Source organism: Lissotriton vulgaris, chromosome 1_1 (genome assembly GCF_964263255.1).
Source record: "Lissotriton vulgaris chromosome 1_1, aLisVul1.2, whole genome shotgun sequence".
NCBI classification, from domain to species: domain Eukaryota; kingdom Metazoa; phylum Chordata; class Amphibia; order Caudata; family Salamandridae; genus Lissotriton; species Lissotriton vulgaris.
In genome coordinates, this window is record NC_141685.1 from 1,664,291,149 (window position 1) to 1,664,319,084 (window position 27,936).

The 27,936-nt window shown below is 48.8% G+C and overlaps 1 protein-coding gene across 1 annotated transcript in view; it reads left to right on the forward strand.

The window, feature by feature from the left end:
* NRF1 (nuclear respiratory factor 1) overlaps window positions 1-27,936 on the forward strand; it is a 525,835-nt gene that overhangs the window by 232,985 nt on the left and 264,914 nt on the right. Inside the window, exon 6 of the mRNA XM_086918900.1 lies at window positions 20,681-20,839. Within this exon, the coding sequence (XP_086775026.1) occupies window positions 20,681-20,839 (159 nt within the window). The remainder of the gene's footprint in view (window positions 1-20,680; window positions 20,840-27,936) is intronic.

Sequence of the window (27,936 nt, forward strand, 5' to 3'; positions counted from 1 at the left end):
GCGAGAGGATCACGTCATCAGCATATAGGCTCATTTATGCTCCTCGGCGCCAAAACGAATCTCGTGGATGGCCGCATTATCCCGGATACGCTGAGCTAAGGGCTCCATATAGAGCGCGAAGAGCAATGGCGACAGGGGGCACCCCTGTCGTGTCCCACGTGTGATGGGGAAGGGGCAGACCTGCAACCATTGACCCGCACCGCCGCATTCGGGGAGGCGTAGTGGCAGCGCACCCAGTTTACGAAGGTGTCCCCTAGCCCGAAAGTCTTCAGAACCGCGAACAGGTATGACCAGTCGACGCGGTCGAATTCCTTCTCGGCATCTATGGATAAGAACAGGGCCTGCTTACGAGAGCGGTGCACTGAGTCCATGAGGTGCAAAAGCCTCTTCGTGTTTTCACCCCCTGTCGCGTTGGGATAAACCCAACCTGATCGGGCTCGACAATGCCTTCCATGAGTGGACTGAGTCGAGCAGCTAAGACGCCAGCGAACAGCTTCATATCGATGTTGAGGAGCGAGATGGGCCGATATGAACTACACTCCATGGGGGCTTTCCCTGCCTTGGGGCTGACCGTGATCACCGCCTCCGACATTGAAGGTGTCACCGCCCCAGTTTCCCGAAAGGAGTTAAAGAGGCGGGTTAAAAAGGGCGCTAAGTCCCTGCAGAATTTTTTATAAAAAATGCCAGAGAAGCCTTCCGGGCCCTTAGCTAATTTCAACTGCGAGATCGCGGAAATTACTTCCTCTATGCGTATTTCCGCTTCGAGAGCTGCTCCTGAAACCGGTGAAAGGGGCGTGACTCCACATGCCGCAAGATATGCCTTCACCCGGTCCGGATTTGACGGTTGCTGGGTATACTGCGTGTGATAACTTGTGGCATAAGCGCAAGAGGGCGTACTCCGCTCGGTCGAGGTCAAGGTGTTTAAGCATGCGCCTCTTAGTTTCCAATTCCCTCCAGACGCGTGGGGCCCCGTCCGCTTATGAATCACCTCTAGACCTCTCACTTCCCTCTCTAGTTCTTCGCGCTTCTCCCTGCGTAGTTTAGCCAGAGACGCCGAAACCGCTATGAAGTCCCCTCTAGCCACTAATTTGAGCGCCTCCCACACCGACTTCAGCGGCATATCTGTCGTTATCCGCGAAGTATTGAGTAATCGTGGACCGCATGCGGTCAACTACCGAATCAGAGTTGAGGAGGGAATCCCGAAGGCGCCACCCCGCCGATGATTGCTTTTGCTCGTTACCGGCAACCCGCATGGAAATAAGGGCATGGTCGGACAAGGAGCGCGGGGAGATCTCCGCAGCGGAGAGAAGGGGCATGAGCGAGGTAGTGGCCAGGAAATGGTCTAAGCGCGCTTAGGTTTTGTGAGCCGCGAAATAGTAGGTGTAGTCGCGTTCTAGGGGATGATGAGCGCGCCATACATCGTGGAGCCCCCCTTCTTGTAGCCACTGCTTCCCTCCCTAAGACAAGGCCCCAGTTTGATGCGAGCGCGCCGCTGACCTATCTAGCTTCGGGTCCATGACCACATTCAAATCTCCCCCCACCAACACACAGACATCCGGGGAAGCTAAAACCTCCGCAAGCGCCGATGTCAAGAAGGGTTCCTGGTGGACATTTGGAGCATATATGGAGCCCACTGTAAGGAGAGTAGCCCCCCATTGAATCCTGACCGCCAAGAAGCGCCCTTTAATATCAACTACGGGGGACAGGATCTTACAGTGAGCCTTGGCGCTGATTAGTATAGCCACCCCCTGTTTCTTCGCAGCGCAAGAGGACCACACCTGTATTGGAAAACCCCTATCCCTCATCTTCTTAGTATCCTTGGAGAGGAGGTGTGTTTCTTGCAACAAACATACATCACCCTCTGCACCCTCCAACAGAGATAAAATGGCGGCACGCTTAACCAGGCTGTTGAGGCCCCGCACATGCTGGCTAACAATCTTAGTCTTTCCCCATCGTCTTGTCACAGGGCAAAAAGCCTTAAACGTCTCGTCTGAGGCCCCACCCACCTGGGCCTGCTCGGGACCTTCCCCGGATTGCATTCTCGCAGCCCACTGCACAGAGTCGTTAAGTCCCCCATCAATGGGGCCCCTCATCTTCAGAGACCTAGACATTTGTCGAATACCATGGCAACGCGCACACCTCCAGCACCAAATCCCCAGCAGCGTTGCAGGATAAGCACAATACAAGCTACCAGAGGGTCTCCTCCCTACGCTATTCACCAGCGGAAGCACAATCAACAGCATACTGACAACACCTCGAGACTGATGCGGAGCCCCCCCCACCCCTTTGACCCTCCGCGCCCCCCCCACCCCCACAAAACAGGAACCTCTGAAGAACTCCAAACCCCAAAAGTGTGACCGCAACTCCCATCGAAACCAGCGGAAAGGGGGAACAATAGTCTGTCGAACTGGCCCAAAGAGCAGGGGGACATGGCCTGAACTCCCCCTTTACCCAAGTCCTGATGCAGGACATCCCCCGTAGTGAGGACGTTGAAACATTACCCATCTGGATCCCGTAGACAGTCTCCTCTGGCACCAGCTATTGGCCTGCAGGGGCCGAGCAAAAGACTCATGTTTCATGTGCCCGCCGGGGCCTCCGTCACCCGCGCCACAGAAGCTACCGCTGCTCCTCGCTCTCTCAGGCTAAGTGACAGATCAGGCCTTGTTGTTTTCGCTGACTTGCCAACTTTCTGCCACTCTGAGGAGTGGCGCCGTTGTCGGATAGGGGAAGTTGCGGTGCCAGTAGGGGTAGCGGGCCGATCCAGCCCTAAGATTTCCCGGGCCGCTTCCAGCGACCGAACCTGGATCATCCTGCTTTCCCATTTAAAAATAAGCCTGAACGGGTGCCCCCACGAATAGGGAACCCCTTGCTCCCTCAGAAAGTTAGTGACAGGCCGGAAGTCCCTCCGCTTGGCCAGGATAGAGGCCGCCAGATCTTGGTACAACACAGGTCGATGATCTCAATTCCTCAAAATCCTTTCTTTGAGCTGGAAATCGTGGACGCATACTAAAATATCTAGGGGAGGGGCTTTGGCTCCCCGTGGTAGACCGACCCTATGTACTCTGTCCATTTGGATCTCCTTCAGATCTTCTTCGTTCAGGACGTGCCGAAAGAGCCTCAACGTATTCCCGCCGGTCCGTTTCCTCACCCTTCCACGGGACCGCTCGTATCCTTATATTGTTGCGGCGAGATCTGTTCTCCAAGTCCTTAGTTTGCGCTTGCAGATCCAAATTCTGCTCTGTGAGGCGTAAAACATCTTGTTGGAGCCGATGCACATCTTCCGCAGTCCCTAAGTCATGCTCCTCCAGCGTCGCCGCCCTCTCACCTACCGCATCCACATCACGTCGCACCGCTTTCAAATCCGATGCAAGCTGGGAACGCAGTTCCTTGATGTCCTCCTTTATTGCTGCGAACAGTTCTATCATGAAGGCTTTAGTGTCAGGGGCCTCGCTGTCGTCGGGCTGCGGGGTCTTGTCGGCCGCTGGCGAGGTCCTTTGTAGCAAGCCTTTCAGGGTGCTTTCTTTCTGCGGTTTGTCCTTTTTCGGCCTAGTCGCCGCCATTTTTCCACCGACTTGCAGCAACGCAGGCATGGCGTCCGTTACCCAGGCCTCCTTGATCGCGTCACTGCCCTGCCAAGCCGGTCAATCCACACACAATGCGAGTCTTAGCGGCCAGAGGGCCACCCGTCAAAAGCGGTAGACCGCCTCACACCACAGTGGGGCAATGGGGCCTCCTCAGCTGGCCCAATGCTGGAAGCGGTTGCGACGGCGAGGAGGAAGGCGTTCACTGACAGTCGGGCACCCAAAGCCACCAGATCTTGCCGATGGTCTCCTTACCAGCCGTGTCGACAGGCCGCGCCTGCACCGCCCCTGTTCCAGCTACTGCTGGGCACCAAGCGCCTCACGGCTCCGTCTTCCTCGGGGCGCCAGTAGCTGCGTCGGCTCCAGTAGCATTCACTTGGCGCCAAACACTGCGGGTCGGGCCCCGAGCCTCGGCACCACCCCGGGCTTCTCCCTGGCTCTCCGCCGTTAGGCACCACTCGGATTCTTCACTGGGGCACTAAGGGCCCGAGTCTCTCCACCACGCCACGGGGGGGCTGCTGACCCCAGCGCGGGTCCGCCGAAGGCTGCTGCGTTGCCCGCCGCAGGCTGCTGCGTTGCCCGCCGAGTAGCTGGCTGAGCAGTGCCCCCACTGGCTTCTCTCACCACTTCTTGCCTGCTAAGTGCCCGGTGGGCCTAGGACAGCGCGCCCAGAGGCCGCAGACCGTCGCTGTGTACTCGCGGCGTTCTCCTTCCCCCTAGGGCTGCCCAGTAATTAGAGTGTAGCTAGTCTTCACAGGGCTCCACCCGTCACTACCTGCAGCCGCGTTCCACTCTCGATCGCCCGACTGTCTGGGCCGCGCTGGCTCCGGCTCTCACCACCGCCATCTCTGTGCTCCCCACTGGGAGCATGGCAGGCTCCGGCTGCTGGTAACGAGACTCCCAGGTCACACGCCCCGTGCAGGCTGCAACCCGGCCCGTCTCCGGTCTGCACACCGCCTCGGGCAATCACCCCGCTCAGACTTTGGGGCAGCCTCGGGGCACGGCCACCTCCTCTGGGCCGCGGATGGGCACTCTGCAGGGATAAATACAAGGCTCTTACAAATGCGGCGCCAGAGGGACTGAGCAACACGTCCTACTCTGCCGCCATCTTGGCCACGCCCCCTGAGCTATTTTAAACAGATGTAGGGACCCCAAACTGCCTTACCAACTTCAATTAATGTAAAAGCAGGGGTGCCGAACAGTGCCCATCCTAATGTCAGTCTCTTGCACTTAATACTCACTGTGACCTCTTTTCAGATGCACCACTAATGCAATCAGTGTCTCTCCCTTGTATAGCAATATCCTCAGGGTTTCTCTTCCTAGTGTACATTGGTTTGTGTCTCTCACATGTATTTTCAACTACGTTTTAAACTTGTCTGCGCTGTAGAACACCAGCTTCAAGGATTTCTTTGGAAACTTCTTGGAGCACTCGACTCTCGCCTGAAACCTTTGTAGAGCTTAGGGGATTTGGTACTCTGCATTTTCATCAGTTGATTAGCTAGCTGTTATACATGTTTTTTTCAGCTGATAAGAAATCTCTTTAGGTCGGTTACAGAACAAACTGTGGTTTTCCTTTGGACGTGTCTGAAGCGTGCCTTCAGTATGACTATCTAGCTGCTTTTTAGGTCTCGCTGAGCTAGCGCATGCGCTGCTCTCGAGACTTCTAGTAAGGGGGCTTCAGAAAATGCTGCCATGAGCTTGCTGTTACGCGCGCAGGCGCGCGCCGTACACCGCCATGTGGCTATGCTACCATGAGCCTAGAGCTTGCTGTTACGCACGCGCCTTACAGCGCCATATGGCTTTCCAGGCGTGCGGTTGGGCGCCTCACGCGCAGCGGCTTTCACTTTTGCCGCCGCGCACCCACTTGCGTCCTTTTTAAAACATTTTTTTTTTATTGCGCTCGCGCACACAACTCTGTGCCCATTGACTTCTCCCTGGTCTTGTTTTGCCGCTTTAACGTCCCTCCCCCACCACAGAGACAGCCTCCATATATTTCTCTATTTTCAATAACTCTAAGGATATTTTGGAAAAGTCATATTTTACTACCATAAATAACTTGATGCATATATTCTGTTTCTGTGTGAGGGAAATTAAATGTTTGTGTTAAACAGCACCTGCGCTGCATGCCTCTCGGACGTTGCATTTTGTTTTCTGTTAGCACTGGGTTCAGTCTCAACGGAGGGCTTCACATGGTAGTCGTTGATGTAAAGAGGAGCTGGTGCGCTACATGAGAAATACAGTAACTTCTGGCATACAATGTATGTATGCAAAACAAAATGATGCCATACTTATACACATTGTGCATGGATTTGAGGTAGCATATTGTTGGACTTGGCCCTACTTGTAGGAACTGATCCAGGATTCCCGGGGCAATCTGTGTACTATGCTCAAATTATAACAATACATTTTTTTTAACTGGTGTCCTGGAGTTTTTTAGGCTATTGTTGAACCCCCAATTTGACCACCAAGTGCACCTGTTTAGCATGTGATCTGCTGGGCTGTGAACTCGGACCCTTTAAGGTTTATTCCCAGAGGTAGTGTGAGGTAGAATCTTAGAACTTAATTAAAGTATTCCATACCAGTCAATAAATCATTGTTCAGCTAGTGCTTGACTTAAGAAAAGAAAGTATCTTAATCTGACATACATCCATTACTATTTAGAAAATAGTAGAGGGTCAAAGGAAAACAAGCATTGGCATAGCCAATAGGTTTCGCGTTTGAGACCTTAAAAGTGTTTAGTTATCCAGCACAATATCCTTGGTGCAACATCATCAACTGTTGCGTGGCTAAACACTTATAAGGTCTCAAGGGCGAGACCTTTTGGCTATGCCAATGCTTGTTATTGTACGGAGGTTGGCTTGATTCCCAGCTCATGTGTAGTTGCAACCTACTTCTCAAATAGTTCGGGTCCTATTCTCTCCAGATAGCTGCAGTTTTAGGGTTGGAACAGGGCTGTCTCTCTTACCACAACAAAGACAAAGGTTATTTAATGTGCATGTATTGATCATGTTTGAGAAAAGTTCCTTTGTGACATAAGTTCCCAGAGAAATAGCGTACTGTGATCGCTTAATCCTTCAAGATCCAGGTGCACGGCAACCAACAGATCCAAAAAGTGATTTGGCCATGATAACTTGAATTCTTGGATTCTAATTATATATCCAAACCATAGGTGCTTCCAAATTAACCAGCTCCAAGGGATTGTCTTAGCAAGTCGCAAATTAGAATCAAGGCATTAACTGCTAACTATTAGATGTATAGTAGTGTGCAAATGTTCATTGCTTTTTCTCAGAGCAGGCACCAAATGTTTCTCCATTTTTATGTTCCATTTCAAATGTCCATTTCTTTGGTCCGTGTTATCCTTGGCTATAAAAATGAGTTTTATTTGGTAAAGCTTGAGATTAATTTAACCAAACCATTTTTTTGGGCTTCGGTTGTCGAAAATAACCCTTGTCTGATTTTCTAAAATTATGAAACACTACCCTCAGAGTTGAATGTCTAGCTGCTTTTTTCCTTAGGCACAAACCACTTTCAGACCTCGCAGCATGCAGAGTATTTTAGAGTGCTGCTTTAAGCAACTAGTCAGTGAAAGTGATCTCTGTGAAACAAACCTTATTTCTGTTATTTCGTATGCAAACCAACAAATGACTGTTTCATTAGTTCACTGAGTTTAGGCTGTAACCAAAAGCTTTATCATAATTGGCAGTGATATTTTACTCCTCGCAATTCATTTCTCAAGTAGTTCTCCATTAATGCAGTTTCTTTTGTAATTGAGAAATTAGTACATATAAATTATCCAATGACTTCAAGTAGTAGGATTATCTAATTAATTTGAGGAATCCGCGTTCTTTATTTAATTCTGTAATCCTGAAGGTTAGCCCTCGGAGGTGTTTTATTTTTTCTTCCCTTTGTTAACGTTCTTGCAGTGTTTTGTGGAGGTTAATGGTAGTGAGTGCAGGCAAATAAATCTAATCACTTGGGGTTGAAAATGATGCTATTTCTCCGTGTTGTAGAAGTAATGCACAGATTACTAGGCTAATCAAGGTAATTGAAGCCTTGATAATCATATGGAAAGCTTGAACCCAAAGAGACCCCTTTAGCCTGTGCTTTTAATTCCCTTCCCATCTGGCAGCACTCCATTCATGTTTCCACCGCCTACAGGTTTGTGATGCAGGCGTTGTGTAGAACCTCCACCGCATCTTTACAGAAATACTATTCTGGGTTTGCACAAATTCAAGGCCTGTGCACAAAGTGTACCACTTGTGAAAAAATGTAAACCTGTGCATTAACACAATGATTTTATGATATTTCCATTGATTTCAGACCTACTATTCAAAATTCTGAGAGCTGTTTCAAAGTGGAATCTTTGCCTGCTTTAAAAATGTTTGTGTTGGACATACTAGCAACTTGCTTCTCAAAGAAGCTTCAGTTAAAAATACGAACATGGAAAATGGATGAATTGAGGAAATCCCTCAATCTAATTTGCCATTGGCATGGGTCACCGAAAGTGAGAGTATGGTTCTTTGTGTGAATAACGCAAAGTAGTCCTGCACAATTTTGTAATTCCGTTTTGATCTCACATTTTTAGGTTTAACTTTGGTTTTATTGGCCTTTGCATAAAAAAGGAGTACAAACATTTCCAATGAGGACATACATAAAGTTTGTGCACGTCAATTCTGAAATAGACCCCTCCTTGTCATCAATAATCCTGTAAAAGAGCTGCCGCGAGGCCCTCCCTTCGCTGCCATAGAAGCTGCTATGAAAACAGCCGAACTTTGAGTTAATGAAATAGAAAAAGAACCCCCCCCAGTCTCCAACACCCCTTCCCACCCTGAACTGGTGTTCTCTCTTAACCACATCCATGCGCCCTAGATTCCCCTCCGGTGCTGAGCCCTTATGAAAACGGGCGTGGTCATGACGGAACGGTTCCGTCATAAGCACAGCTCGACTGATGCTCATGACGGAACCGTTCTGTCATGAGCATGGAAGGGGTTAATGTACCAAGGTGCATTTTGTGAAAAGGGAAGGTCATGGGGTAATCTCTGTATGTTATGGTGTGGGAGCAAAGCTTGTGAGTCGGAGAAGGCGAAGATATTTAGGGCATGTGATCTCCTTCATCTCCATCGACAGAAGAGAAAGCAGTGGCTGCCAGGCATCCATGAAGCTGGCCATAGTGTTCGACAAGGAGACCTGTATGCGTTCCATTCCTAAAACATACCATAGTTTATGTAGCCACCCCAGCCATGTCGGGCTCATAGGTGAGCCCAAGTGTGATAGGATGTTCTAAGTAGCAGCTTCTAAAGCTATTCCCATTTATCTGCCCGCCTGGACATGAGTGGGTATGTTATGGGGTTGAGCAGTCTCAAAATCACGTATGCAGGGACACACAGCATCTCAGTATCGAATTGGCGGTCGATATCATCCAGAACCTCTTTCCAGTAGTTCTGTAGCTCTCTGCAGTCCCATAGTATATGTACCAGAGTGCCATCCTCGCCACAGCCATGCCAGCACAGCGGACTGCGTGCTGGATTCCCTCAGTGCATGCGAGCCGGGGTTAGATGCCAAAACATGGCCACCTTAACTGCTGCCTCCTTGCTAGTTGTGTTACGCACTGTGTTTCGCACGATAATAGATGTCCGCCCACTCTTTACCCGTTTTCTACCGAGCTCTCTCTCTCCCTCAAAAAGAGGTGTCATGGGAGAAGGAAATGTCGTCAGGCCCTGTGCCACCGCCACGCCGTCCCACGCTCTCAGCATAGTCTTTGTGATGGGGGAAACCCGAAGGCTGGGGGGGGAGAAGGTGGGGGGGTCTGCGAGTCCGTTTAAGAAAGGGAACCTTACAGAGATCCAGTTGGGCTATTTACCTATCTTGGAAAAGACCGCTTTTCTCAAATTCGTGGCGTTTCCACTCCACCAGATATCGCAATTGTGACGCGCAGAAATATTTTAAAACATTAGGAATGCCTAATCCCCCCCCTCAGGTATCCCAGGTTTTTGCATAACCGAGGTATCTTCCCTCCCCATATGAAATGATTGATAGCTCTCTTCAGAGCCTGTAGAGTGCCCGGGGTGGCCAGACCGGAATAGTTAGAAAGAGGTACACTGCCCTGGGCAGGAGAGACATCTTGACTGCTGCTATCCTTCCCAGCAGGGAAAGCGAGTGAAGTTTCCATTCATTCAAGCCTTTGGTGCTGCGCTGTAAGAATTTAGAGTAATTGAGATGTACCGTGTGAGATAGACGATGCAAGCTCTATGGCCAAGTAGTGGATAGAAGGATAAATCGGTGTACCCGCGAATGTCCTAGCGGCAGCTGAGAGTACTGGACTATCTTCCCGGAACCAAGGGATCGAGGACTTCCCAATATTAACTTGCAGGCCTGAAACCTGGCCATAGTCCTCCAATCCTTCAAGAAGGCACGGACCGAGCGAGCCGGTAACTCTAGGGAAGTAATGGTATTGTCCACGTATAAACTAACGGTGTGTCGTTCTCCCCCAAATGGGATGCCCACTATCTCTGGATTATCCCTGATCCTCTGCGACAGTGGACATCCCCGTCTGGTCCCCCGTTGTATCTCAAAAAGTGTGGAGGTTATCCCGTTCTCCCTGATCGTTGCCTTGGGGTTAGTGTAGCAGCTCGGAACCTTTCTCCGAAGCCAAAATATATCAGGGTTCTATCCAAGAAGCGCCAATCCACCCCACCGAATGCTTTCTCAGCTTCCACTGATAAGAGGAAAGCGTTCATCTTGGTGCAGTGAGCTTTATCTATTAGATGGAATATACGTTTTGTGCTGTCAATACTCTGCCGGGCCTGTATAAAGCCTGATTGGTCTGGATCAATTATGCCTGGCATAAGGAGACACAGGCGTGCCGTGCCGCTTGTATCCCTGTGAACAATTTTAGATCGACATTAAGCAATGAGATGGGCCGATAAGAGCTGCACTTGGAAGCGTCCTTACTCTGTTTGGGCAGCACCACTATTGAGGCCAGTAACATCTCCTGGGGGATCGTCCCTGGACCTGTGAAGGAATTAAAAAGTCTAGTAAGTATTGGGGCTATGACGGAACAGAACTTATTATAAAACCCAGCCGAGCAGCGCGCAGTGTATTGAACGAAATGCTGTTTTGACTCGGTCCGTACTCCAAGCGGAGCTCAGAGGTGTGCCCTGAGCGCCCGCACCAATTCAGCTGAAGATTAAGAGCGCAACAACGGAAGGCTCCCCATATCTCGCAGACACTGCAGCACTGTGTATGGTTGAGTGAGATTGTTCAGCGTCGAGGCTGTAAATACAGGCTTGATTTATACAAGCCTATGGGTCCTTATGAGAACTCCACACAAGTAGGAGTTCGAAACTCGTAGACCATTTTTCAGTTTGAGCCATAAGAATGGGAAACAAATAAAATATCTCCGAACGATAAAATATACAAATTGGTGTTCAATCAGTTACTATGTCTTTGTAAATCTTGATGAAATGATATCAGAAATGAATTGTAAATAAATATCCGGTGCTGTGTATGGAAGAGAGTGGTGTACGATTGTTTGACAAGGATGAATGACAGCGTGTATGGAATGTTCTAAACTATAGAAAGTGAGTTTTACTCAGTGTATGATTTTTTTGTTCTTGTAATTTAAGATGTAAAAATATCAATTTGGTGAAATTCAACAAAAGTAATTGTTTTTGATATATGAAATAAAATAAAAGGATCAACTAAGGCTAAATGATAAGTCCTGAACCCATGTTGTGCTAAATTCCAATATGGTAGTATAGTATAGATTTCGAGGGAACAGTATTGGCAGTTGTTCAGTTTAATATTGGTCAGTGGCTTGGCCTTACTGTTGGGAGCCCAAACCCAGTGGTGGTATTTGTTTTTTCATGAGTTTAAGGCGGGATATAGCCCCGCCACTTCCTCTATGCGAGTGGCATCGATCGCTTCACTATTGTGTTGGTTTAGGGCTGTTGTGCGTGCATTACGAAGGTAGGCAACTATATGTGGGGCGGACGTAGACTCCCCCCAGTATAGAGCAGCATAAAAACCCCGAAAGGCCTGTCCTATCTCCATGTCGTCGGTGAGCTGGCCTCCCTCTAGACTGGTGATCTCCTTAAGCTGCTGTGTTTTCGCCCTCTACGTGCTAGCCAGCAACCGGCCTGTCTTATCCCCTCCTAGATAATAAGAGTGCTTTAGGTGAAGAGCTGCATATTCTGCTCCAAGTCGAGCCCCGCCAGCAGGGCTCGCGTGTTCTTCAACTGTTGCCAAATTTAAGGCGCTCCCGTTTGGCTGTGGGCTCTCTCCAGCTCAAGCACTTGGGCTGTAAGTTCTTCCCTGTAAGTTCTTCCCTTTTAGCTTTGCACTTTCTATTTTTTGCTGCTGACAGAGCGATCAACTCACCCTTCACAACTGCCTTGAGTGCCCCCCAAAGTGTAGCTACGGAAGTCTCCGGGGTATCCTTAACCTCCAGGTAATCTTTGAAGCACTTAAGGATTTGCTCCTGTACCGCCGGTTTGTGAAGCATAGTCTCCCGCAACCGCCAGCTCCCCGCTGGTCGAGCTATGCATGGGACCCCTAAGGTTACCACCACAGCGTCATGGTCTGACAGGGCTGCCACTGTAATATATATATCTTTGATCGTCGCGTGGACCTCCCGCGGAGCCCAAAAAATGGTCTAATCACGCATAGGTGTGATGTACATGTGAGTAATATGAAAATTGGGAGGCCTGCGGATGAGACTCACTTCACAGGTCTAACAAGTCCCTCTCCTCCAGCCATCTCTTACCCTCTCCAGAGACCTCCCCCACCTGGGAATGTTGGCTGACAGATCTATCTGCTATTGTGTCCATGACTAAGTTCAGGTCGTCTCCCACCAGAATTAAGCGATCTTGTGACTCTAAAACCCTTGAAAGGGTGGTTTTGAGGAATGCCTCCAGGCCCGCGTTCGGAGCGTATACCGTCCCAATCGTTAGAGCGAGGCCTTTAATCCAAAAGTGGTATACCAGAAGCCGCTCTTTGATTTCCGCTACCTTATCTCCCATCGACCCTCTAAACTTCCTCGCTACCAGGATCGCTACCACCGCCTTCTTATCATTTGAAGAGGAAAAATATTGATAAGGGAAGGCTCTGGACTTCTGGGGGGGGCTTAACTGCTTCGATCGCTGCTCTCCGCTCCTGTGCTAACATCTCTGGGTCGGGCCATCTGGCAGCCCCCAGGGCGTTTGCTCTCCACAGTCTGCCAGCGCGCCAGGGACTGGCTGCAGTCGGGTGGGCTCTCCGTTGTTGGGCCTTGGTGCTGTAGACCCAAAAGTTTGCATGCTCTGGAGAGAGATGGTATCTGGTGCAATCGTCCATGCCGCTTAAATATGATACGAAAAGGATGCCCCCAGGAGTATGCCACCTCCTTTCTCCCGCAAATGTGCTGTGACTTCTTTGAATTCCCTTCTTTTCTGCAGGGTGTTAGCCGCTAGGTCCTGGTACAAAGTGACGGTCAGGCCCTGATATTGAACAGGATGTTTTAATATAGCTTCCCTGATAATGTGCTCTTTCAGTGGCTAGTCCAGGAGGGAGGCTAGTATGTCCTGTGGTGGTGCATTGGCTCCCCGTCTCAAGTATACCCTGTGGGCTCTATCAATGCAGATCTCCATCTCCGGGGAGGGGGGCTGTCAGAATGTTGCAGAACAGTCCCTGCAGATAAGCGGTGAGGTCAGTTTCTTCTGCTTCCAATGGCACCCCCCGAACGCAAATGTTATTCCACCAAGAGCGGTTCTCAAGGTCCTTGGCGTGAGTCTGCAGGTCGAGCTGTTGATTTTTCACGCCGATCACCTCCTGCTGTAGCTGCGTTACTTCCTCCTCCTTAGCCTTCTCCTGATCCTCAACGGCCGCCACTCTGTTGCCGAGAGTATCGACCTCACGCCGTAGTTCGCTCACTTCTCACGCCACTTCGCTGTTCAGAGTGTGAAAGTCTTAGCTAAGTGTATTAAAACACGTTTCTAGAAAGGATTTGGCTATAGGGGTCTCTTCGTCATCCTGTCCCGCGTTGGTGTGGTTTTTTTTTGGTGACCATCTCCTTTAGCATGCGCTCTTTCCATCCTCTTTGGTTGGCTATGACGCACTTGAGGTCTGTCGGGGCGAGGCCCGGCGCCAATCAGACGGTGGCTATTGCGCTGCCTGGTGGAGCGAGTGCCAGGGAAATTGCGACAGGCTCTCAAATATAGTCCTGGACTCCTATCGCTGCTGTCGATCCTTAGGCGGCAGAACAAACCTCAGTCGGTCCACTAAACACAGGGCACATATAGGGCTCCTTTATGTCTGGGTGCTGGATCCCCACTTACGGCTAGGTGCTTCTCACCACTCTGTTTCAGACCAGGAGGCCTCTGCTGGTGTGCCAAGACCCACCGATCCCGGCCACACAGTCCCCGGCGAAGGCGATGTGAAGGTTATGCTCAATCTGGTGTCCGATGTGGTGCGCCTAGCAGCCCATGTGTGTCCCTGCTCCTCCCAAGGCTGCAGCTGGAGAAAATACTCAACGTTCTGGCCCTTGTTTCCTTCACTCGGGCCAAAGCAATCCCGTTTGCTCCTTGAAGCAGTGCAGCTGTGTACTGGTGCTATAGCAGGCTAGCGGGGCAGCAAGCTCCTAACTAATTGCCAATTACCGCTGGCGAGCGAGGCCCTGACCCCCAAGCACCGGGTCCCACCTGCGTGCCCAGTCTTCGCTCGCCGCCGCTGTCACTACAGTGCTGGGCCTGTGCGCGTTAATAAACTTCTTTCGCTCTTGCAGGCGTCTCCTCTGTATGGAGCATCGAAGAGAGGGTGGTGCCAAAAATGGTGCCCCCATCCTCTCCCAGGCGCCAGTCGAGACTCCCTGGCAGAGCCGTCACGCTGTGCAGTGCCCCCAGGTGTGCCAGCCCGCATCCTCTCACAGCTTTCCGGCCTTTTACTTGTAATGGCTCCCCAGGCCCGGCACGCACTGGTTGGACTTTAAACTTGTTTTGGGCACCGCAATAGAAATGGGGGGCCCCCACGCGCTGAGTCCTGTTGTAAATAGGATGGTGATAGATGACAGGATACTTCTAGTTGATTACACGTAGATTTATTGTAGGACACAGCTGAGTACAAAACCTCGCCAGCTGACCAGATCATCAAGTCCCTTGCCGGGCAGTAGTTCCCTCTTACTGCTACCTCATTCTGTCTGGCAGGGTCCATGTCTGTAGCCTGCAGAGGAGTCCCCAGGCCGGGTACAGTCACAAACCCGGAGAGCGGGACGATCGCCTCCAGCCGGTTCCCTCCTGCCGCACACCGTGACTGTAAGCCACAGCGACTCACCGCGGCCCGGACAGCCCGTGCCCCGCATCGCAGCGCCAGTCTCTCATGGGGCCCGACCTTGCTCCACTGGGCAACCTCTCTCTGCTGCTACTGCCCAGCGCACCTTCAGCGCGGCCCTCCGGCAGTGCTGATGCCAGGTTCCGCCGGCTCAAATCTAAGGGCTCAGTGCAGACGGCCTTCCGTCCCCAGCAGCCATTTTGTCATCCGTGCTCGCTCCGTCGCCAAGTTCAAGTCAGCCTCAGAAATAGGCTCCCAGCCCCGATTTCATAACTGCATGGCATCTGAACGGCTGGAAGGCTCCTCCGTTACTCCCCAGGTGCTTTCGGAGGGATAGGTGCTGTTTTGGAGCCAGAGCAGGCAGCGGTGGGCGGGGAGACAAAGCAGAACACGTCCTACCCGCTCACCATCTTGGCCACGCCCCCGATCTCACATTTTTAGAGAATTTTGCATTAACCATGTTGTATAAAATGTTTGCCTTTTTCCTAACTCAAAATGTGGTTTCATTTTCACCCACCGAAGATTAGTTTGAAAAGAAAATGTCTCGTTGCGAGGTGTTTTCTCCTCGAACCTGCTGGTATCTTTTGTGGCTGTTTTGTGAGGGGATATACCCTCGAGATACCAGTGAAATGTATTTTGTGTCATACGTGTCCTTTCATGAAATTGAACTTATTTCACAGGAAATAAATCACACATTTGTCACACCTCTAGCTCAGAGGTACAGTACTACTTAGCTGAAAAAGGACATTACAGCGTTTTCTTTTGAAATTCCAGATAGGATTCTGTCATTGTGTGAACATTAAGTCTCACCCATGGCTCATAATTTGTAGATACCAGTTTAGAGCTTGCATTTTTATCAGGTGTAGTACGATACTGTTCATTTGAGGGGAGGTTCTGCAGTGTCGGAGGACTTTCAGTGATTGAGTTTGTCATTTTGGACTGGCTGCTGATCTTACAGTTTTCTTATTTCTGAATTGTATTTACAGTGGGTATTTATCGTTAGGCAGATGTGTTTATTTTTTAGGGGCGAAACACGTGTCGGCTGTCCTTGTCCTATGAACAACAATAAAGACACTTCACTGCAATTTAAAAAAAAAAAAAAGCTTTGTTTGCATTCTGCTATTAATCTGAGAAGGAATGTTTTGGTTTTAGTCTTATGCAACACTATTTTGCTTGTAGACATCAATGATTGTGCCCCATCTCTGTTCAAAATCCAAGTGAGATTATTGTCCTGTTTGGAATTTGTTGATTTCTATCTTGCTGCATGAATGTGCTGTTCTTACTAGCATGCACTGTAACTTGGTCAACTTTCGTACTCTATGTAGTTGGATCATTGTAAGTCGTGTTCCTAGGTAGTATGGTGCTAATTGTTCTGTTCAATCCCAGCTTCAGTAAAAATTGTATTTCTGCCTGGAGTACAATGTAGCCTGTTTTTATAAGCTCTCATGATCTATGGATCTGTCCGAATAATGCAGAGTATTAGCATTTTGGAGGTTCAAACATTTGTTTATTGCTCGTTAATATTGTTCCAGGTTTTTTTATTGATAGATAGTGTCATAAAAGTATGAAATGTGCTCTCTTTAGAATGTAAATCTTGACATACAATATATAACATTGTTTATCGGTTTATACAGTTTTCACTTTTACTGGATAAACTTAAGCCCCACTAATGTAAGATTTATCCGTTGTGTTGTATAGGCTGGCAGATAAGATCAGCATCCAAGCAATTTAGTAATCCTAGATTTTCCCGGGTAGTGCCAAAAAAAGCTTCTTTCTTTTATGATAGCATTTGTGAGAGACCTAACATTTTCAGTTTTGTTTTCAAAGTTTGTCTTCATTTCAATCCAAGACTCCATAACAATGGCTTATGGCTAGACCCTGGGTTTTTGGGGATCTCCGACTTCGTTCCAGCATTAACAGAAAGCATAGCTGTGGATTAGTGTCTGTTTGGCACTTGGCTTATGACCCTACTGAGGTTAATTGTGGTATGAGAAGTGGGACCATTGTCCTTTGATGCAATTATGTTGATGGACACTATATCCTGCAGTTTCCTCGCCTCATGTATCCCCCCCAGACGTTGTACTGGATACAGAAATGTAGTAATAGATCTTCTGTACCAGTGGGTGGCACTGTGGCTCCCAGGCAAATTACATCTCCCCACATGTCGTCTCAGATGCATATATGGCTCTCTGAAGTCAGTTCCTTTTTTTTCTGCACCCTTCAACCCAGCTCAAGTTTTCTGACCTCTGAAACTTTCTTTGGACCTTCAAATTTGGCATTGCTGTTGATCCTTTTATTAGCAGCCTTGTTAATTTCCATCTCTGTGTCTTCCTCTGGTGCTTTCTGCCTCCCTGGACACTGTTGGCTCAGAATTATGTTGCCCATGTGTTTGTATTCGTAAGCTGTTTATAGAGCTCCACTGCTCTCTAAAAGCCATTGCGGCGCTTAGAATCACTGATAGAAACTTATCGCCTCTTTACTAATATTTATTGGACAAAAAGAAAGGCTTTTAAAGCTTTTTTGAAAGTTACCAGGTCTTTGATTGCCCTAATCTTCTATAATTGGTTTTTCAAATTTTAGCCCCCACTACAGAAAATGTTCTTCCTCCCAGCTCAGCTCTTCCCCAATTAGGATACAGCCAGTTGATGGGAACTGGAGGACCTGAGCAGTAATGCCGACTTTTTTCTTGCGGTACAAAAGGGGGTGGTGATGGACGGAGCATCTGCATCAATCAAACACTCAAGCCCAGTCAAAAGATCTGGGTTTAATCCATCACCGTTCTTTAGCCCACTCTGCCACCCCAGTTCAGACATGGCTATATGCAAATCAGTCTGACCCTGTGCCTCATGGGAACAGTACAGCCCGAACTGCCAAGCCATGTCTTCCCTGGACCGGAAACAAGCTTCCGAGGACCGGTTCCTGGCATTCCAGCCGTCTACAGCCCGGCTTGCTTGAATCCAGTGGCAAAGTGAGCAAGGGACTCACGTCTGAGTATACCCCGCCACACTTATGGCGGCCAAAAGCGATACAAAAGGGGGTGGTGATGGACGGAGCATCTGAATCAATCAAACACTCACACCCAGTCAAAAGATCTGGGTTTAATCCATCACCGTTCTTTAGCCCACGCTGCCACCCCAGTTCAGACATGGCTATATGCAAATCAGTCTGACCTTTTTCTTGCAGCTACTTTGGGCCAGTTTGATGATAGGCCAAAACTTCCGGAACTAAGTCTTGACCATAATACCTTTTTTGCCGCAGGTAAACCGAAATCTCAGACTGGATATTCCTGACATCAAAAGCCTCCTAGGGCCCGGCCCTTGCATAACCCGTTCCAAGGGAACATTAAGCCTGCTGTGAGAAGCCCCACTAATTACCCGTTTTCTCCTATCAGCATCAAATGTTTAAAAGGAATCTTTGAAATCTATTAATGTGCAAAAAAAACTGCCCACCAATCATGTCCACCACCGCCTCTGCACAGCCATTCTCTTGGACCTCTGAAGGACCGAGCAGGCCATAATAGGCCCCAGGATAAATTTGAGGACTCTTCTTCTTTTAGGGATTCTCCACTTGGATCCTTTCCTTCTATCCGTTTGATGGGTGTTCCTATATCCACCGTCACTTTTGACATTGGAGCAGGCTGTTGCTCCTGTGTTTTATCTCAGTTGTGATCCAGATGTCGTTGGACTAAGATCCTGCCCAGGTAGGCAGAGGCCTGGTGATGGTGCCTGACTATTTCAGCTCCTTATCAGACAATGTCAGATGCTTTACCAGCACCTGATTCTGACTTGCTCAAGTGGCTGCATTCACTCAGTCTGCTGAATAGGTGCAGACCTCCAGCTCTCTCAGGTGCTCCTTTGGGCCCTAGAGAGTTTGCATGATCTTTGTATATCCCTTTGATGGCAGTCCCTGCCATGCTGCCATTTGGCTTCAGCTACTGGTTGGGGTCATGATGGCCCTGGAGTGTGCCCCTCCATGCGTGGCCTCTGCCTTGGTGCAGGTAAGTTTTGATTCCCTAGTCAGCTCCAACCTGGCCACAACGAGCTTCACTTTGTTCTGAAGACCTTGCCATGGTGCACTGCCCACATAAAGCCTTTCTGATGCCAGGTGTTCCATTAACCAGAGTCTAGAAGGGCTTTAGGGCTGCTTCTACTGATATCTCTTTGTGCCTCCCATTCTAGACCTCAGAGTTCCAGGAACTCTTCTGTATCCTCTTCTTCATCCATAATGGCTGCAGGGAGGGTGTGTGAGGCTGTGGATGACATTTAGAGGGTGTTTGCAGCTTTTCCTCTTTGTGGTCTCAGAGTCTCTTGTATGAAGCCTGTCAGGACTCCAATGACTGGAAGCCGGACTATGAGGTTGATTTCTTCTTTCTGTGAGAAGGCTACGTAAAGCTGCAGATTGCATTTTTCCTCACCAGTAGCAGATGTTAAGCTTGACTTGGCAAATGACATTTTCCAGACTACCCCTTCATCTTCGGAACGCTTTCTTTAGTGAGCCCTTTAAAGGTCATTTGAATCGTCCATCCTCTGCTTCAGTGGTTGGGTCACTTGGGACTACTGATTAGCTCTTGGTGACCCTGATGTTCTGTTGTCTTCTCTGGAGCCTGACTGTGCCCCTGAGTGTCTTTCTTTAGCCGTCTCTCTGGAATAGGGATGGGGTATGGGCAACATAATTTTATACGGTGATCAAATAGATGACATAATTGCCCTCTGTTCTTGTAGATGACTGTTCGTCATTGTAATTTGTGTTTTGGCTTTCCCTTCTTTTTTATGGCATGTTGACATTTTCTGAGTTTTTAGGTTGACCAGAGTTTGGATTTAGCGCATCCTGCTTCATTATTTCTGAAGTCCTGTCCCTCTTAGGGGTGTTCTCCCTACATGTAGTGACACCTTTGTTTTACTAGTCTCTGCTGGTTGTTCAATTTCTGGTCACTTATATTTTCTTGTGGTGGTTGTATGGATTCCTTTTGTGCACTTTCCTGCTTCTACAGATGTATTTTTCCTTTCCCTTCGCTGGGTATTGACTTGTTAGGATGCTGTGAAGGATGGTTACCTTCTATAACAACTTTTCTGGTGAATACCCTCTCTCCCTGCAGATTACTCACTGACTTGCCCACCTCTATGGGTTGAGGGGGACTATACTGCTGATAATTCAGAACAGAGTTTAGTGCACTGCATTACTTTCAATTAGACTGGATCATCTCTGCCTCTAAGGCTGGGGGTGGAAGGACAGGACGAGAACTGATATTAGCGGGTTGTGTGGCGTATATTGCTCTTGACATCACATCTGAGGTGTCTGAGAGCCATATTACCACTTGCCTGCACAGGAGCTATTGAAGTATTTCAGGGTACAGTCTGGCGCCGAGACATGCGGGAATAAATCTTAAGCTAGATCGAGTATCCACAGGAAAGCTGATTACTGGAGGTAAGTATCTTTTTTCTTTTTGAAAACTTGATCAGTTTCAAGGATTTCAAGATATTTGTCTAGCTTCGTCCGAGTTACGCCCTAACAAAGAGAATGCTGGACATTCTTTAACCATAAATTCGGACTTCCTTTACCCTTTTGTTTTAAGTAAGCATTTAAAGAGGATGTGGAAGTAGAAATGAACTGTGGTAGAAGTGTTGGCCCGATAGGATACATGATAGCCTTTTGTAGGTTTCAAATGTACTTATCTGGTTTTAGGTAATTTGCCTTAAACTAAAGGTATGACATAATAATTCCAAAAGACTTTCGTTGGTGGGATAAATGACTGTATTTGCGGTCAGTTTATAAAATAACTGTGCTTTGATTCCTTGTAGGCACAGCTACGAGCTTTTATTCCGGAAATGCTGAAGTATTCAACAGGGAGAGGGAAACCTGGCTGGGGCAAGGAGAGTTGCAAACCGCTTTGGTGGCCAGATGACATCCCGTGGGCGAACGTTCGCAGTGACGTCCGCTCAGAAGACCAGAAGCAGAGGGTGAGAAATGAGCCTAACCGTAACTTATTGCTTTTGTTCACTGTAAAAACAGTCTGTCTTCAAATGAAGTCATACATCTAAGATCGGAGCTCCACAGAGGAAAATCTATTGACTTTCTGAAGGTAAAACTGAAGGTAACAAAACCTACAAAAAAACAATCTTTTTAAAGTTACCCGGCAATTGATGTAGTCACGCGTTTATTACTGTTAATGTGTAGCAATGTTCAATCGGCTTACTCTGCTGTCATTGTATATGCTATCATGTTTACTATCACTTGGGCCTTAGTATGTACTTTGTTGTTTGTATCTTGGTTTTCTATAGAACCACATGCTTGAACGACTATATTCTTTGCCTATGAATCTTGGATAACAAAAGAAGGACGATAGCGTATTGGAATAATAGCAGAAAGAGAAAATGCTGAAAATATCTGTTAAAAAGTAATGGCTGGGATGAGAAAGTGTTTTTCGTTTCTTTTTCTTTGTAATAGATTTTGCAGTTGCTTAGTTATAGAATAATTGAAGTTCTGCTCTGCTGTTTAATGCCGTTGTTGGACTGCTGCCACCCCCTCACTGTGGTAGGTGATGGTAGTAATATAGATGGCCGCTGAATTCTGAAAGCATTAGCAGACAAGGTAAGTATTAAATTGGAGTTTTTTTCAGTAAAAGCCTGGTGCATCTAGTCATTCTACTTGTCACACGTGGCCTACGTGGTCTCCAGCTTTGCCCTGGTTCTCCTTTAAGAGCACTCTCAGAATTTGTTTTTTAGAATTTTATTTCTTTGCTGTACATTGCTTATACTGAATCTGGAATTGAAGTACCAAATCGTAAAAAAGTAAATAGATCTCTTCCAGGGGATCCTCATCAACAGTTATAAGCGGTGAATGTTCCTGCCCATGTGCGGGGACCCCGGAGTACATAAAAAATAAATATATATGTATATCCTTCTGTAACTCTATATAGATAAATACACACACACGTATGTATGTTTATATATATACATCGCCACGAATGAGAGCGACAACTAACGCTAAGGACATGCAGAGTAGGCGTTTCGGTGCAAAAAAAATATGAAAACACCCACTTCCCGATATCTTCAACGACCAGCCAAATCTGTGATGCGATCCAAAAACAGGTGATAAGTCGCGTTAGCAGTAAGAATTTGACATCTGCCTTGCAGGATGACTGCCTACAGTATGAAAGGTCGCCCAGCCCAGAGCCGCATATAAAGACCACCAAGACATGTCATAGAGCTACTGATCATACAGCTCCGACACCCAAGAAGGTCACAACACCCTCCGCCACCACCCCCAGGACCCCCCCCCCCCCCAAAGTATGTGTGGGAACCAAGTCACCCATGAATAAGAATGCACACAATGCCAAGTGTAGAGGTGATGTGCTGGACAGACCTCACTCTGCAGAGCACAGAACTTTCCATGTGGACATATACTGCTGGTGCTTGTGGAGCTCAGTCATGTAGCTCTGTCGCCCCCCCCCCCCCCCCCCCTGAAAGCAGAAGCAGAGTGGGTTAGTCCAACGTACCCCACTCCAGCGTATGATTGTGAATAAATCGGCCGGGATTCTGGGGGTGATTCACTTCTGGGAAGGCCAACACGTCTGCCAGAACAGCGGCCCTCACCCTGTCACAATGCCACCGCCGGCCTCTTCAACACAGCGGCACAACGCCGCAGAGTTATGTCGTACAGACTACTGCCTTCAATATACACTGCGGACAGCAGGGCTCACAATTCGAGTCGCGATTGCAGATGACGCAGTCCAGTAGGCAACAGACATTGCTACCAGTACGGCCCGCCCAGACCACACATTTTCGCAGGCTGCGCACACGCTGAATGCTTCTGGTGCCACTAACTGTGCAGCTCAACTCAATGCCACATGGCTGAGGGCCCTTGTTGATCGCTGCCTCCAGCCTACACTGCGGACAGCAGGGCTCACAATTCAGATGGAGTCACGATTGCAGATGACGCGGTCCAGTAGGCAACAGACATTGCTACCAGTGCGGCCTGCCCGTTCCATGCAATATTGCTGGCTGTGCACTCGCTGAGTGCTTCAGGTACCACTAACTCAGTGCACCAGAAGTCACTGCCATGTAACCTTATTAAGGCAGAATTCATTAGACAAAAGACATTGCTCCCAGTGCGTCCCGCCCGGACCACGCATCATCGCTGGCTGCGCACATGCTGAGTGCTTCAGGTACCACTAACTTGCAGCTCAGCGCCACGTGCCTTTGGGCCCTTGCTGACCGCTGCCTCCGGCCTACACTGCGGTCAGCAGGTCTCACACAGATCTAATCCTGTCCTGCAACGACACGCCATCATCGCTGGCTGCGCACACACTGAGCTCTTCATGTGCCACTAACTCTGTACATAACTCATGGACCCTTTATGATTCGTGCTGTTGACACTGGGCGTAACAATGTCACCTCAGGCAGAAGAAATATTCAAAAGGGACATTAACAATTTCTTCACATGAGCACGCTCCTCTCTGGTGCCCCTCTCTCAGTGCACCACAACCCATGGACCCTTTATGATAGAATCTTTATTGCATGATTTCAGATCTGCTGCTCCTACCTCAGCGCACCACAAGTCCTGGATCCTTTACGATAGAATCTTTTGTGTGTTACCCCGGGACATTGCATGAGCTGGCCCTCGGGAGTGGCGGTCCCCAGGGCCATCAAGGGCTCCAGCAGGGGGGTCAACACAGCCCCCCTCCCTCTATTTTCAAAGCCCCGGAGAAGTGGTGGTCCGCGGGGTTTCGGGGGGCCCACGAGGCCCCCCCTGCATATTTTATTAAAGCCCCGGGGGGGGGGGGGGCGGTCCCCGGGGCTTAGTACAGCCTCGGAGGCCCCCCAGTAATTACAAAACAAGCTCCCGGGAGGTGGCGGTCCCCGGGGCTGCGGAAGGGCCGCGTGCCCTCCCGTGCCTAATTTACATAGCCCCGGTGAGGTGGCTGTCCCCGGGGCAGCGGAGGCCCTGCAGGTCCCCGAAATATAATTATAGGATTGCCCCCGGACCCTGGCCCACCCGGGGGCTCATTTAATTGAAGTGGGGAAGCCCCCGGTTCATTTTTTAAAAACATTTTCGTCTGGATTCACGCACCCTGCGTGCATTCGGATGTTTAAAAAAATATATATATATATATTTTCTTTTTGGGCCTGGAGTCCTTGTGGGACCCACTGAGCAGGACTAGGGGGTCAGGGTGTTTCTACCCTGCCCCCTTTTCTTCTTTTTTATTCTTTTTTTCAACTGTTTTCTTGTGACTCAGTTCTACCAAGTCACAAGATGGCTGCCAACACTTCCTGGTTTGGAGTGTTGCCAGCCAATCACAGTGAAGCTCGTGGTCGGGAGGGTGTGCGAACCCACCGCTGCCCCAGATATCATACATTTTATTTTTGGAATTTCTCAGGAACTACTGAACGGATTTACACCATTTAAAAAAAAAACGCTTTTTAAACCAAGCACTACCTTTTTGCCAAATTTGGTGTAATTCCGTTCAGCAATTCGGGCTGTAGCCTTGGCTAAAGTTTCCTATGGGAAATTGATTTTCATACTTTTTTTAATTGTTGAATTTCTCAACAACTACTGAACGGATTTACACCATATAAAAAAAAAAAAAGTCGCTTTCTGAACCAAGCGCTACCTTTTTACCACATTTGGTGTAATTCAGTTCAGCAGTTCGGGCTGTAGCCTGTAATAAAATTTCCTATGGAAATTAATACAGAGAACACTTTTTTGACCCCCTTTTTTCTCAGCCCCCGCTTGACGAATCACACCCAAACTTTCAGGATAGGAGCTAACCTGGATAGACCTTTCTTTTGAAAGATTTCGCGAAGATTCATCTAACAACGCCAAAGTTGACAAAAAAAGGATTTTCCTATGGAAATTAGGTTTGAACTATAGCTACACACACACACATATGTATAAATATATTTTTCCATAATTAAGAAAATGCAGCCTTAAACAAAACCAAGACTAGACAATGCTTTCGTAATTTTCATTTGTATCCATAAACATATACTTGTTTCTATTTCTCTTTCATACACTTTTAGGGAAAAAGACCTGGCAAGCAAAGAGACTCGTACTCCTTTTATTCAATTGCACAAACTGCAATTTAATAGTAAGTCATTGTTAGCCAATAGGCTGCATAGGAACCTACATGACAAAATAAAAAATGTAAGAACTGACAACGTACCTTTAAGGCAGCCAAGCCCCCGACCCCCCCCGGTTCTCCATTATCGTCTGGATCGGTGTCAAGCGGCAAAGAAAAGCAGACCGATGTCACAGGTATCCCCACCGGCATTACTACCACCATGGACTGTTGCAGCTACATCAGCGGTAAGATCCACGCAATCTCATCGCCGCCGTTCTCTGCCGGCACAAGAATGACGACTATCGGTGTCGGACCAGCTTCCTCCATTGCAGTCAACCTGGCGACGGTCAAGGTAGAGGAGCCGTTCTCCGTTGCCATCAACACGGTGACGTTAAACGTCGAGACATTGGTCTCCGTTAACATCAACAGGTTAACGTTCAACGTTGAGACGGGAATCTCCGTTGACGTCAACCTGGCGACTGTCAACAACAAACTGGAATCTCTTACGTCGACATAGTGGTGTTCAACATCGAGACTGGAATCTTCGTTTAAGTCAACCCAACGACGCTCAATGTGGAGACACCCATCACCATCTACGTCGGCTTGCCGAGGGTTGGCGTCAAGACAACTATCTTTATCGGTATTGTTTTGCCGGCGTGTGACATCTAGACACCGATCGCCATTGGTGACCTCTCTCCCAGCCCGACTTCAAGGCACCTGGTAACTCCTGAGGCATAGCCGGGAGGTTTTTAACTGTTGGGCTAAATTGAATTTTAATTGCTGTAATACTTTGTTTTTACTCGCTGCTTGCACTAAAACGCTGCTAAACTCAGGCACTTACTCGGATTTGACCCCCCCGCGCAGCCGAGGTCAGCGCTGATGCGGGAGAGGGAATCCCGGTGCAGGCACAGTTTCCCGCCTGCCGTGGAGCCACGCCCCCTCGACCTAAGCCACGCCCCTACCAGTACTTAACGTGCTGAATACGAGCCGCGCTCAGATACCTGGTAACTCCTGAGGCACAGCCGGGAGATTTTGAACTGTTGGGCTAAATTGAATTTTAATTGCTGTAATACTTTGTTTTTACTCGCTGCTTGCACTAAAACGCTGCTAAACTCAGGCACTTACTCGGATTTGACCCCCCCGCGCAGCCGAGGTCAGCGCTGACGCAGGAGAGGGAATCCCGGTGCAGGACACGCCCTCGCTCCTGAGGCCACTCCCTCCAGTCCTCCCATATTACCATGTGTTTTCACTGGACGCGCAGCGGACGGGCGCAGCGGGCGCGCCGTCTGCGCGCCTAAGGCAAGCCCGTCTGGGCCCGTCCGGGCCCAGACGGCCCTAGGCCCAAGCACTATGCCTGATTCTCAAAGTCGTCGTATAACATACTCCCAAGACAGGCTCCGAGCATTGAACCTGAATAAACATCCCAATTGCAAATACATCTTCACTGGAGACAACCCTTTTACGGGCTGCATCCTCTGCAACCCGCCGTGTGCTGAGGCACACTCACAAGCCCTCCAACTCGGCCTTCTCAATTGCAGGTCCCTCGTCAAACACGCTCACTAGATAAATATCCTTGTTCAAAACTCTACCTTGGATATGATGTTTCTTACAGAAACTTGGCTGACGCCAAATAACGACTTTGACATCGTTAACGCCGTACCCCCTGGCTACCAAATACAATTCCTCAACAGACCTCTCGGCAGAGGAGGCGGGCTAGCCATCCTATACAAGGATCATCTTACCTGCAGGATTGCTAATGGCAACATCAAAGATTGTGAAAGCTGCCATTTCACTCTGCAGATCTCGCCTGCAATTTCTCTCTCAGGACTCTTAGTATATCGGCCACCAGGCCCACTCGGTGAGTTCCCCAGCACACTCATGGACTACGTTACCCTGAGAGCAACCACAGCCTCTAATTTCCTCCTCCTAGGGGATCTCAATCTCCATTTCCTTGATCCCACCGACAACTCCGCAGCTGATTTACTGACGGACCTCTCTTCGGTTGGCCTGCATCTCATGAGCTCACAGGCCACCCACGATAAAGGCCAGCTCTTGATCCTATCTTCACGAATATTCGGAATTTCAAAACCCGGGTGCCGCTTCCTCTCCCATGGACAGACCACTTTCTGATCCCCATGGACTGGCATCTCGAAACTATTCCTATTCAACCACCTAAAGCTAGGACCCTCGTTAGGCGCTGGCACAAGCTTGTACCGGAAGACTGGGCAGCTAAGCTTAGCGAATCCACCCCCCTCCCCTCCCTGGATCCTAAAACTGCGGACATAGAATTCAATGACTGGCTTACCCAGTCCTTAGACAGTCTCTTACCCCGAACCAGCACCCTCAAACATGCCAAGAGGATCAATCCTGCCCCATGGTACACCCCTGAACTGAATGCACTACGGAAGGAATGTAAGAGGTCGGAACGCATATGGAGGAAGGACAAGTCTGCTAACAAAAAAGACATATTCTGGACATTCATGAAAGCATACAAACTAGCACTCCGTAACTCCAAAAGCGCATTTTATGAGGAAAAAATAAAAAATTCTTCCTGCTCAGCTAGGGAAACCTTCCTCATCGTGAAAGAACTCCTCCATGTCCCCGACCCCCCAGTGAAATATCTGGACTCGGCAGCGGAGGACAAATGTAACAAATTAGCAACCTTCTTTGATGAAAAAATCAAAAAAATTCTCACCTCTCTACCCCCAACCGAAGCCGATTCCATTGAAGATGAGAAGGGTAACTCTCCTCCCCGGATGAATTCTTCCCCGAAACCACCTGCTCCGCACCTTGACTCCTTCGGTCCAGTAGCCACGGAAGAGGTAGCCGCCACATTTGCCTCAATCAAGAGTGGCTCCCCCAGTGACCCGGTCCCCATGCGCTTTCTCAAGAAAGTCACCCACACCATCGTGCCCCCGCTTACCGCTCTTATCAACGCCTCCTTATCCCAAGGAGAAGTCCCTCCCAGCTGGAAAGCGGCGGTTGTTAAAGGGC